Source organism: Azolla caroliniana, unplaced genomic scaffold, assembly GCF_043228905.1.
Source record: "Azolla caroliniana isolate FFs.n. ecotype wild unplaced genomic scaffold, voAzoCaro1.0.p SCAF_901, whole genome shotgun sequence".
NCBI classification, from domain to species: domain Eukaryota; kingdom Viridiplantae; phylum Streptophyta; class Polypodiopsida; order Salviniales; family Salviniaceae; genus Azolla; species Azolla caroliniana.
The window spans coordinates 1-14,066 of record NW_028231336.1 but is presented as its reverse complement, the minus strand read 5'-3'; the positions used below and the strand labels follow the sequence as shown (position 1 = coordinate 14,066).

The 14,066-nt window shown below is 36.7% G+C and overlaps 1 protein-coding gene across 1 annotated transcript; it reads left to right on the top strand.

Annotated features, from left to right (window-relative positions):
- The first annotated feature begins 3,734 nt into the window (after nt 1-3,734).
- Nucleotides 3,735-12,198, top strand: LOC147847526 (uncharacterized). The gene is made up of 9 exons (XM_087339083.1): nt 3,735-4,220; nt 5,780-5,961; nt 6,795-6,835; nt 6,939-7,069; nt 7,461-8,341; nt 8,693-8,774; nt 11,092-11,180; nt 11,605-11,712; nt 11,807-12,198. The coding sequence occupies exons 1-8, from the start codon at nt 3,735-3,737 to the stop codon at nt 11,651-11,653; spliced, it is 1,941 nt and encodes a 646-aa protein (XP_087195209.1). The 3' UTR covers nt 11,654-11,712; nt 11,807-12,198.
- Nucleotides 12,199-14,066: the final 1,868 nt, after the last annotated feature.

Genomic DNA, 14,066 nt, shown 5'->3' with positions numbered 1-14,066 from the left:
AGAGTTAAAGGTTTATATGGTTGCTTCGTAGCCTTTAAGAAAGTTTTTGATATGGTACTTTGTGAGCATCTTTGGAGGCAAATGGAAGAACTCGAGGTGTCAAGTGAATATATGCTTGCAATTTCCCGAATATATGAGAAGGTTATATGTTGTGTGCATATGAGCGAAAGACTTTCATATTTTTTCAATAGCACTATTGGTCTTAAGTAAGGATGCTCACTATCACCAACTCTATTTGGTCTATGCATTGATGAATTGGATGAAATGGTTGCCAAGAATGTGTTGAAGAAGTTGGCAGTGGGAATGTTGTCATTATGCTTTTGCTATATGCAGATGATGTAGTGTTTTTTGCAAATACTTTAGGAGATGCATAAAAACTTATGAAGGCATTGGAAATTTTTGCATGCATACTAAATTGTGTCAATAGCTCTAAACAAATATTATGCTTGTGAAGAGATAAAAAATTTGCATGTACAATAATGAGCCACTTGAATGTGTCGAAAGCTTCAAATATCTTGGCCTTGAAGTTCCTTCAAATCATAGATGGAATGAATGTGCTACACTCCGCTTAGAAGCGGGAAAGCGAGCATATTATGCATTTGAGAACACATACAATCTTGGAGATATTAAGTGTTGGGTCCTCAAGAAATACCTTTTCGACATTTTGGTGACATTAGTGTTTCTCTATAGGGTGGAAGTAGGGGGTGATAACATCCTTAAATCTACTTGAAAAGAGTTTGAAAATGTCCAAAAACATTTTTCTTACAAAGTTTCTATAAGTTAATAAACAAACGCCCTACACTCTCCTCCTTGAGATGGGATCACTTCCCATTGAGATCATGGCCGTGGAAAGGGTTGTTGAATACATGCTTAAGGTTCAAAAAGGTCTATCACATCAACTTCCTAGAATTGCATGGGAAACAAGCAAAAATATCCAAAAGATGCATAAAAGCAAATTTTTGTGTTCTGATTGGATGCAAGATATGGAAAAATGGTTTGGTACATGGGATGCAACACACTTGCTTCATGATGTATCACTAGATTCCTCTGTAAATGAGGACTTTTTGTAATGCCAATGTATCAAGACATGGGACAATTGTAGAGACTCACGCTTCACACATTATACTACACATGTTGCACCTAACTACAAAACCATGTTCTTCGCAAAATGAGGAAATCATACACAACGATACATGTTAAAGCCCATCCCGTTGTCTACCATTCGAACCATTGCTTCCATGTGACTTAGCTCACATGCATTGCGATGTGAGACTTTTAGTGCCTACTTATCTTAATCCACCCCGAAATGTGTATCTCGGCATATCTTCCAGAATTAACCACAACAAATTGATCCCATGAACTTGTCGATAATTTAGTTTGTGTATGTTAACAACTACAAGATGACTATGTCCAATCTTTTAATTTTAGCAAGCAAGTTGTTTGGCAAATTTTTTGCCTGATTCTAGTCCAAGGAGATGTTCTTTTGTATCGTGTGAGGTGGCTATGGTTGAGCATAACCAATACAATACCTCATGATTTCACTGTGTTATCAACATAGAGAGCTTCCGTGGATTGGGCAATCCATTTTAGGAAACCTCTTAATAAGGATGGCACATAGAGATTTCAAGAACATGTTGAGAGATAGGGACAAAATTGTGCACCATCTTAAGTATTATTGGTTAGCATATGAAGACCTTGGTTATTTCGAGATCCTACCCAAGTTCCACACTACACAAGTTGCAACTTGCAACGTTAGCTCTTTGTATGTTGTATCCTCTTTTTTCATAGAATGAAATATAGTTTGACACATTAATATGTGGCCAAATATGCATGATATCATGCCATTCTATATTGCACATAAATCGTTCCAAATAACCTAGAAAGTTCCTTTTTATTTTGTTGTTGTTAGTGTCTTTACGATAGTTGTTACCTTCTATGTGTCCATCAATCCATTCTTTACAATGACACGTTGAAATTTCAATAGATACTATAGGCGCATGCCCTATCACATTTGAACTTACTTGTACTTTAGTACAACACTAGGGTTTTTCAAATGTCCCTCTTCTGTGTTTTGAGTATTGCAAAACCATAGAGGAGGATTTGCACGAATTTTAGAATACATGATCTAAAGACTTCAAAGATGATCACTAGAATTTAGTTTGGACATGTTTCCAATACGAACATCATTATTATTGCCACCGAAACCAACAATTCCTCAACAAGCATTGTTTCCTCGGGATCGTTAAGTGCCGTACAAATTTGGCCACATTCGTCAAAGTTGTAGGGAAATTTCGTACATATCATGGTTTGCCAATGTATTTAAAATGTTCTTGTATGGAAGGCAATGGAAATGGGTCAAATGCAACTTGCTTTATATTAATTCTTGATCGTTGACGTGTGTTTGTCAAATTTCTTTGTTGCCATCACTATTGAGGGTACCATTGATCTCAATGATTTGAGATTCTTCCCAGGAACCAATGCTAATTCCTCAGCTCTGTAGTGCTCGTCTCCACATGCACTTGACTTCTTGTCGGAGAGCACCGCACTTGGCGGGGGGAAGGCAATGGTATATGTATATGCTATTGTGTAGTGTGTGTGTGCTCTCGGTGTCTTAACCCTAACCCTAACCCTAACTCTATTCTTCGTTACAACCACATTTGATACCTACCATCCATCCATTCATGGAGGCCATTGTCATTGCCATCATCTGACTACACCACACATATGTACATGTGTATATGCTATTGGTGCTATCGATGTCTTAACCTTAACTCTATTATTCGTTACGATCGCGTTTGATACGTACCATCCATCCATCCATCCATCCATCCATCCATTCATTCATTCATGGAGGCCATCATCATCATCATCACACTACACACACACACACACACACACACACGTGTACATGTGTGTATGCTATTGTGTAGTGCGTGTGCTCTCAATGTCTTAACCCTAACCCTAACCTTAACCCTATTCTTCGTTATGACCATGTTTGATACCTACCTACCATCCATCCTTCCTTCCTTCCATCCATTCATTCATGGAGGCCATCATCATCATCGTCATATCACCACACACACATATGTACATGTGTGTATGCTATTGTGTAGTGCGTGTGCTCTCGATGTCTTAACCTTAACCCTAACCCTAACCCTAACCCTAACCCTATTCTTCATTACGACCATGTTTGATACCTACCATCCATGATCCATCCATCCGTACATTCATTCATGGAGGCCATCATCATCATAATCACACTACACACACACACACACGTATGTACATGTACATGTACATCTAATATACCCCCTAAGAATTCAATAAATAGTAGAAGGTTTCCAAAATTACAAGAAATGCCCTCCTTACACCCCCCATCGTCCCCTCCAACAAAACACAGGTTTCCAAAATTACCACAATGTACCCTTCTCATTCCCTTTCATCACCATCACCATCACCATCGCCATGTTTCCTCCTCCCCCTGCAAGCAGCCATGGAAGCTCTGCATAACATCCACCTTCGCATCGTCTGATCTCTCTCTCTCTCTGAACACATAGCTCTCCATCTCCCTATTCTGGCCTTTCGTTCCCCTCTTGAAATCCATCGTTTTCCATCTCTCATTCTCCCTCCCTCTCCCTGCGACACTTCTCTACTCATCACTGAAGAATTCCTTTTCTGAGATCAAACGCACATATTTATCTTTCTTCGTCAGTCACACATACGCACAGATTGACATGGCTATGATCGGTGAAGAAGAAGAAGAAGAAGAAGAAGAAGAAGGAGGAGGAGGAGGCGGCGGCGGTGAAGAAGAACTGAAAGATGAGGAGCTCGTGGATTTCGAAGTCTCAGACTACGAGTACGAGTATAACGAAGAGGACGCAGAGGTAGAAGATGAAGTCGCCAGCGATCCTCGTCATGTAAGAAGCTCATGGGATATTCGTGCAGAGAAAGATCGATCTTCAGAAAACCACCACGGTAATGGGGATTTCGAGAAGACCACGATTTCTGGCAATGAGAAGACTATGGAATTTTCAGGTCAAAGTTTGGAAAAGAATGAGATCAAAGCTTTCCACGGTGAACACAGAGAAAGTGAAGAAAAAGAAGAATTTAATGGTAGGATCCAAACCTTAATGGTTTCTGAGGATAGAAAACTTGGTGAGAAAGAAGATATGAGCATTAAGCGAGAACTAGAAGATGGAGAGCTTGACGAAACAGCTATGGTACTGATACAATCATATCTCTTCATATATATTCTCTCTCTCTCTCTCTCTCTCTCTCTCTCTCTCTATCTATCTATCTATCTATCTATCTATATCTTCTCTTATCCTCTCCTCTCTCCCCCTCTCTCCCATTCTAAGCAGCGTTTTTAGCTTCCAAAACTGCTCATTTTTTGTTTCTGTTTTCGTTTGTTTATTTTTACTACTACTATTTCTCTAAACTTGGCCAATTCTAGCAGAGATCTCGAGGTTTATTTCCCTATGCGATGGCCATTGATGCTATGCAAAATTGGATTATTCTTAGCATCGTCATACTTTTCTATCACTCTTCTCCCCATGAACTGTTTCGCATATCTTTATTAGAAGCTTCCAAGGTTGTCATTTTTAGCAGAGATTTAAAAGTCTATTCTCTTCCATATACAACTCCACTAGTCTATGGAAACGTAAGAATTTCCAGCATTGTTTTTCCATCACTTCTTTTCCCTTCGAGAAACATCAGAATCTTAGATCTGAGCTAGATGTTGTGGCACAGACCATGCATTGATTCTAGATGATGCCGTCAATGTTTCTGCACATAATTCTTCAATGCCATTTAGGACAGATTTCAGTTTCTTAGCAAGTAACTTTGCATCTCCATATACTTCCACATTGTCATGTGGCTAAAGAAGAAGAAGAAGAATTGTAAAGAAGAAGTATACATTGTCATCCGGAGAGAGAGAGGGAGGGAGAGTATGAGAGAGAGGAGGAAATTTCATGAATCGGAGAATACCTTGTGCGCTATTCATATTCCAAAATGTATGCTACAATGGGACCACTACGTCTCTCAGATGCTGGGAAATCCTTAACTTGCAAGTATCTCAATAATCTTCTCCTTGTGTTCATGTAAAGAAAGAAAGGATTTGCAAAAATCTCCACCTTTCAAGTATATCAGGAAGCTCTTCCTTTTTGATCCTGTAAATAAAGAAAGGATTTGTATAAATTCTTCAGTTTCAATAATTTCAAGAAATCTCTCCTTTGTGTCGTGTCACATAAGAAGGATTTTGCAAAAGCAAAACGAAGTGAAGCCCCAGATTGGTATCAGGTGTGGTTTTTTGGACAAGTGAATGTTTGAGTTTTTTAGTACATAGATGATTGCCTCCAGAACACATAAGGAGGTAGGTTTGCATAATAACTTTGGACTTACTTTGAATAGAAAACAAAATATTTGTATCTCTCTGTATTAGCATTTTCAATATTGTGAAACTTTGCATACAAAATCTTTTGCTGTTCTTTCTTCACTTAGTTTCAATAATTTTGAGTCTTAAGCAATACTTTATAGAAAAAACGTGGCTCTGTCCTGCTTCATCCTTCCCAGAGAATATGTTATTGAAGAGTATGACACATTATTTTGTTTTCCCAATTTCAAATACACTTGAAAGCAGCATTTTTTATTGTCATTTGCATACTCAATGATTTGAATGTTTGATTTAAACATTTCCTATGTTGATGTATCGATCATCCTTTAGGATCTTGTAACAGAGAGTTTAAGAGTACTCATGGTGATTGTTTCTGGCTTTAAGCAGCCTCAGAGTTATGAAAATGGTACAGAAGGTGGAACTTGTAATGAAATTCATGGTCCAGAAAAGAAAAAAAGAAAAGCTTTTTCTATGGTTGAGAAACATATAAGTAGTGAAGGTAAGAGAAATTACAAGACGGAAGGAGAGGAGGCGTGTCTCGAAGGTCTTCAACCTTACACTTCAGCAAGGTAGGGTTTGTTGTTTTATCATCTGTAAATTATGTAGCTAGAGGGAAAAAGGTTTGAATTGTCAAGTTTGAACCAGGATTTTAAAATGCTTTACTTTTGAAGATTGCGGATTTCCAAGATCTTATAATGTTTCTTGTTCTTGTGGTGTCACCAAATTGAATGCACAAGCCTTTCAAGATTCTTGTTGGTGATTGTCTTTATCTTGTGACTAGAGGAAATTATATTCGAATCGCTGTTGTTTTGCTATTGTCGAAGTATAATACTGCTTGAAATTAGAAAGTTTACTCAATTTTCTTCGTGCTTTAGAAACACAATATATGTTTATTGTAGGAGAAAAGAAAATGTTGTCACTTTTTGTTAGAATTCATCTCCATAGGATCAGATGTCTGTGTATCAGATCCAAATCATTTTCAAAGTTTGTGTACAGCTGAAATTCTTTGCACATTTTAAAATTCAGCCAGAGTCTAAGAGGATATTATCAGAGCTTAATTCAGTTGATGAACTAATTATGAAATAAAGAATATATTGATTCTATTCAGATTGGAACTGGAATTCATTTAATCTTTTCCTAGAGTATATGCATTTTCTGAAGCTGTGGTATTTTGTAGATTTGCACTTGAATGCTCTAGTTTTATATTTTTTGTTATCAATTTTGTTACGCTGATTTGATATATATCTGCGTTGTCATTCACTTTTATATAGCTCACTGTACATGCAGTTACTTAATTTGGTAAGGCCATGAGTATAAATTACATTTGGTACAGAATCCAGATCATTCTGACTATAGTTTTATACATATAAGCTAATCATATACTAATCTAGTTTATTTTCAGTGAAAAAACAATGGAGAATCTCATTGGCTTTCCAAATTCAGGTTAATAATAATAATAATTTTTTAATTTTTTTTTGCTATTATACATTGGATGGTCTCGTTCTCAATGTCCCAATAATAATATGGGTGTTCTCCAACAAAGCAGGTGGCCGGGGTGTGAACACGAGGATGATAGGGTTGGGCCAAGGAAATTTAGCCCCTGGAATAATGGGTCCTGGAAGGCCTTTCAGAATGCCTCAAGGATTTGGTCCCTTTGGAGGGATTGGAAGGCCCCATGTAATTGCTAGTTTTTGATTGGTCTATTATATATTTGGAGACAGTGATTAGTTTTCTGGTATCTTAAGGGATAATTTCGTAGGTAGGATCTCTGAAATGCACCCCAATGTTTTCATTATTTCCCTAAATGTCCCCTGTCAATCCCTGAAAGCGAGAAAACAGGAATGGGTTCATCATTTTGTTGCTCAAGTAGCCGTATGATTGAGAAAATGGAACGATCTGATTGCTCAAATAGCACATAGAGTGAGTTGACCAAGGAAATTTGGTAAAGGAGAACTCGGGCTTTTGGGAAATAAAGTAAACCTTGGGAGTGTATTTTTTGAAGTTTTCACCAAATTTTTATTCCAAGTTCTGACATAGCTTTTCGTTATTTCTCCCTTGTGAATGATAGGTTCATCTCCAAGAAATGCTAGCTCAAGAACACCTTCTGAGAACTCATGCACTGCATCTGGCTCAAGAAACTCTTGCAAATGCTATGCATCATCCTTTGACTCCACCTATAGGATCTGGTGTAGTGAATCCATTTTTGGCTTTTGATAATCTTCGTCCAAGAGCACATATTCCTAAGTATTTTCCGCCACCACCACCACCACCGCCTCCACCATCTGATATGATACTAGGAAGAATGGAACATTTTATGAGGGGTCAAAGACCTATCCATAAAGTAGGGAGATTGGGTCCCAATAGTAGTAAGTCTGGGGGAGAAACAGAATCATCTGGTAATGGAAGGCAGTTCAGTTGGCCACCAGATTCTATGCTACATCATCACAAAAAGGATCATATGCGTGGACGCAACATTCGAAATAGTATGTGGGGAAGAGATGGAGGAACTCTTAATAATCAAATACATGGAGGCATAGGGCCGCCAGGGATACCCCTTAGTCCAAACTTTCGACACTTTAATGCAGATGAAGTTGAACTCTATAATGTGACTTCCTTGTCAGATGGAAACATTGACCATAATGAGATTTATGATGCAAGGTGGAAAATTGAGAGAGAGAGAATGCTAAGAAATGGGTTGCCATATAATCGTAAATTTGATCGAGATACAACATTAAGTAATGTTTCCAAATCTGGAAAGGAGATGAATAAAAAAATATACGAGTCTAAACCAGCATCTTTACAAGAGACATCTCGATCGTCAAGTCTTGCCGCACGATTAGGACCATCTTCACGGTCGAAGGTTGCCCAAGATGAAGATGTGGATGCTTCTGTGAATACAATCTCTGGCAACAATGTTGTCAAGTTACATCAACCTATACGGAAAAGCAGGTTCCATATATTTAGATATTTTTACAGGAAAAACTCCAAAGTACCCTGCACTTTCTCACATTCCCAAATGCTCTAATGTTTTTGTTAACTCCCCAAATGTATCAGGTCAATCAGCCCCTGAAAGAGAAGAACATGGGATGAATATATATTAATGTGACCAAGATCATTAGGGGAAGTATCAAAATCTTCGGGGTATTTTGGGGAATAATAAAACATGGGGTATTTATGAGTTTTTCCCTGTTATTATTTCCATATGTATTCAAATAATTTTCTCAATTTCCATGGAAGCAATGTTTTGAGCAACTAAAGATATCTAGGTCTAAGTTACTGGAATGATTGTTCTCTTTTCAGAATACTGGCTGTCAGTGGACTGCCCAATGACACTTCTATGTCAACTGTGGTTGAGGCCTTTGAGAAGCTTGGCAAAATAACTGTAAGTACCAGAAGATCCAGTCCAGTCTCTAACAAACAATGATTGTTGGGATTTTTTTAATGTTTATGTAAGGAAATCTTAGAGAATGGTGACTCGTTTATTTCTTTTTCCTGAGTGTATTATCAATTCTATATATGATTCATCTCCACATGTGATCCAAAAAACGGTTGAAGTATTGAAAGATATTTTTTATGCATTTGGGGTATACATACATACATACATACATACATACATACATACATACATACATACATACATATATATTGCATGTGCTTTCAACATTTTTATCATCTCTACATGTGGTCAAAAAATCATGTGAAGTAATGAATGCCATTTTTATGCATTAGGGGTTTGCCTTATATCTGCTTCTAGGAATGTGCATATGCATTTATATGTGTTTGAATATATACATTTGCATGTGCTTATTACTTGTTTATCCTAAATTTTGATCTACTTATCTGTATTGAGGGTAAAGGAACTAGTTATAGAGGCCCACCAAATGCTGCAATGCAATTATGGGCACTAAAAGGTAGACAAAATATAATCTACTATAGATGTTGTGTAGCCTAAGCTGTCCACTTATCAGGGTTTAAACACCTGTCTCCTTGTAAATGTACTAATCTCTGCTGTTGCGGAATGTGAAATACAGTTGTCATTTTGTTTCTACAGGCAAGTGTATTTATATGTAATGCTAATTACGAGCTTATATATTTATTTCACCATTCTAAACTGCGTAAGACTAATTATTCAGCATATGTAAAAATTCCCATAATAATTATCCTAATTTTCATCAGTTGCATTTGTATGTATCTGTATCGGTGTTTCTAAACATGTACTCCTTGAACATGGAAAAAGACGCACTCATTAAAACCTTACAGTATGTTGATTCATTTGAAAGTGCTTGATGGGGTGAAATTCTATAACTTGAATGAGAAGTTAATTCGAACTTCAAATGAAAATGTTCTGTCTGTTTCGGATTAAAGCAAGTTTCTTATTACTACCCTTTTCCTATTCTCTCATGCGTAATCACTATGGGCCCTTTTGAGGTGTAAACTTGTTTGCATGTATTTTCTCTCCTCCTAGAATCTGTGGATTTCTGCTGTGAAAGTCTTCCTTATCTTGGGCCAACGGGGTTGCTCACTCTGAAACTAACACATGTTGTCATGTGTGGGCTCTTGGATTCAATGAATTTCTGCTATGTTCGTGTGACTATGCAAACCATTGCTTACTTATGACTCACCTCATATTTTATTGAATGAGAGATGTGTCGTTAGGGTACAAATGAGGAATTCCAACTAGGCATATTTCACCTGAAACAAGTTTGCGACCTTCACACTCTAGAGTGTACACCAATCCTCCATCTTTGACCACATTTGAGTTTGCTTTTCCCAGATTTTCAATTAGTCCTAGCCCTAGACACGTTTATCTCTTAATACTACTGCACGCTTTTAATCACAACTTTCATATGTAAAATTCTTGAGCATCAAGGGGCTGTAATCAAGCCCACAGACACATCATGAAAATATTTCACTTTGATCCCATAGATCATATTTGTCCTCTGAGGATGATAACAAAATTTATCTACCTCATCAAACTAATTACACCACATTCTCCCTCTCACACATGCTATCTGTATCCTGATAACCCAAAGCAGAGGCACACTGGTGAGAGATTACATGACAAGAGGTTAGTTGGGGCTTTTGCACCAGTATCCTATTAATTCAGTCAAATGGTGCTCCAACAAGTAACAAAACTGCAGTTAATATTACATTAAACCATGCATGAGATAATAGAAAATTCCAGCCAATTCAATGATCATGATTTTGATAGAATGTGCATGCTAGAACTGAATATGGAGAATGACTCTGGAATGGTTATTTCCATTGTGCAACATCACATGATCCAAGAGTGAGCTTGATCACTTGATGAATGAGGTGTGTTTATGTTTATGTGCCATATATACATGTACATACATGTTTATGTGACATTTACACTTGTATGCTCGTGTATATGCCATAAAATAATAGTTAAAATCGAAAAATCAGAAGAATTTATCCCTTATGGGAATCAGTCACTGCAGTTTTGTATGGCTCATAATTTTCAAATAGAAGAGACAAGTGGACTATGGTATGTGTAGGATTTTACACATTTATATTCTACTTTAGCAATCAATGAATAGTTTTTTTTGTCATACTTAAATCTCTGGCTCTTCTACATACTCGTGCACACATGCTCTCGATTTTGAAGCCCAGATTGTAGGGCAATAATACTGATAACCATTTAAAAAGGAATTGAAATAAGCTGAAATTTCTTTCAGGATTTCAAGAAAAATGAAAGAGGAGATACGTTCACAATCAGCTATGCCAGTGAGGCAGAGGCAGTAACAGCCAAGCGGAATCTCCACAGGTGAAAATTCTCCCTGTTTTGCTCGTTTCTGCTGACAAGGGCTAAGCTGACCACATGTATAAGATGCAAGTTTCTAGCAATATGTCAGTGACGCGAGATTAAAGATTCTTATAGGATTTTAGAGCATTTCAAACAAAATCCTACACTAGCAAGTCCATAATCCGTGTTTTAGTATGCAATGGTTCGTTATAGAAATAAATATCACAAAATAAAATGCATTGCTCCATTTACATTGAGGTAAAAATTGTTTAGACCTTCATTCCTAGATTAGAACGTGGCTGTTAAAAAACTTCAGGATTTGTCTTTTACTGCCATGTAGTTGATGAGGAATGTGCGAAGGGCTTACGAGTAATGGGTTCTAGATAAATAAGACTATAGAGTGAACAAGAAACTAACATTTTCTTCCACATTTTTCTTCTTCCAGATCATGTCTTGCTGGCAGACAAATTACAGTTGAATATGTCTACCGATAGTCTGGCATTTCTAAGAGGAACCCCATCTTTTTGTAAATCAAAGAGGCTGAAATATCTTGGTGAGTAGTAGCAAGTAAACTGATTGCTATACATTTTGCTGCGAATATATTTTTGTGTGCTTTTAACCTTCTTTCTTCTTAAGCTTTCTTTCAGGATTTTGAGAGATTCAATTTCATTATTGCCTTTAAGAAAAGGAGAGAGTGACATTCAAGTTTACCTATGAGGTATAAGAATATAGCTCTTGGCTGACATGGAATTTATTGTTTGACATAAGGCTAGTCTCCATCATGCATATATGTACTCTCGTGTGTGAGTATCAAATGATTTGTTAGTAGCTGTGAAATGTATCACTAATTAGCCTATATCGAGTTCCCAGTCGAATTTAAAGGGATTGTAATCCTTTTGTCTCTATTCACTTTAGAGGTGGTGAATGTCTCATTTTTAAGAAAAAAAGAAAATGGAAAATTTGTATTTCTTTGCCAAAGGAATCACATAATATCAGGATTTTGGGTGGAGAATATTAAATATCCAACAGTTATTGAGGTTGATGTGTCAATATCCAGATTATGGAATATAAGGAACACATGTGTGCATACTTTCAAATACACTTCCCACACCAAAGAACACTGTATATTGTTTTAGCCCATTGTCTAACATTTTTTTGTTTTGATATTTAATGAACTCCCATCGTCCTTTGATATGCTGTAGGGTGGGAAGTTGGGAATGTAAAATCATTGAATTAATTTCCTGCTGGTCGATATGAGATTTCTATTTCAACTCTAAGCATGTATCATCTATGTTCTATAATCATTTGGAAGTTGGTCTATTTCGAGAATTAAGAGCATGTATCACATTTGTACTTCGGCTTAAAAATCTCATAAAATTTTCAAATTGCATAAGATCAAGTGACTCGCCATCTCTCTCATAAAGATATAAGCTTCTCTACTCTTTAATAAGCTCTCTTTAGCTGTTTGCTTGGTGGTTTTTACATTGTCGGATCAAAGTCATAAAACTTAGTGGATTGAATCAAACCGAGTAGTTCACACCCCAAACCCTGAACTGTTAAAAAAAACTGAATCAATTAAATCGTTAAGTTGTATTTTTGCGATTTGGTTCAAACCAAACTGTTGTTGATTGTTAAAGAGAATTTTGATTTGCTCCAATAAATAGAATGCCACATCACTACTCCAAATTCCTTAGTGCCTCAAAAGAGGGAAGTGGTTTCTACATCTGTCTTCATGCCAAGTTATGTAAATAATAGGAAAATCTATTGTTTTGGGGCCAAATAATAACATCACAAAACCTTCTAAATTTGATAAGCAATTGGACACTAAATGAAACCACGACTATCTTCTAGTTTAACCATGTAATGACTGGGTGTTTTTGGATGTTGACTAGATTGGTCGCTTGGTCAACTTATGAAATTGGGCTTCCTTCTACATTAGCAACTATTAACCAATTGTGGTTTAGTTGAGAACAACGATGGTGAATAGGGGTGCATGGGTTGTTCGCATGTGAAGTCATGTGACTAAGCAAGTTCTAATGGATTTTAAAATCCACTTTCGTAGACTAGTTTGAATCTTGTGCGATGACATGAGTATCATACAATTTTTGCAAAACTTGGTGTGGCATGCACATTGAAATACACTAAGACTACATTGGAGCTAGGGTCCAACATCTTCATATATCATCATTACAATATTTTTATCAAAATGCCTTGAGCAGACAAACTCAAATGGTTTTCAACAACACTTGGCCTAGGTCCACTTGATTGGTTGGGCTAGGCCACTTCTCATAGATTGAAATTGGTTTACTGTATACAATAATTACATATTTATATATGGCCATTGAGTTGTTGATGGCAAGTTGGTACACCTCACTCTCATGGCCTATTGGTAAGAGACAGACGTAATAAAGGATAATGCATCCAATCTAATTGATGCGATCTCTCCAATACCAAAGAAAGGCATTACAATATAGCCCCAACTATTTCTTTTTTCTCAAATAATATAGTTTCTATTGATAATGTGTCGTGACATATATGATCATTTTTAGATCATCATGAAATTTCCATTCTTGTGGAATTTAATGAGAAAGTTGGAGGTGAATTGCATGTATGCCATCTACACATTATTTGAGGTGGCATATATGTACATATGTAACAAGTAAATACATTACAATGGCCTTGCATGGATGCACAATAGTCAATAGTAAATTACACTCGTGTGATTCAATGTAATTTGATGAACAAATTACTCAAAAAGTTACATTCACTCATCACTATAGTATAGGCTTATGATATTTATAAATCAAGGAGCAACTGTATGATTCCTAAGACGAAAAAGAAAAATGTGCCTCTTCACATTGTCAGGTGCCTAGTTTCCTTTATGTAAGTTGAGGTGTTGAAAATCTT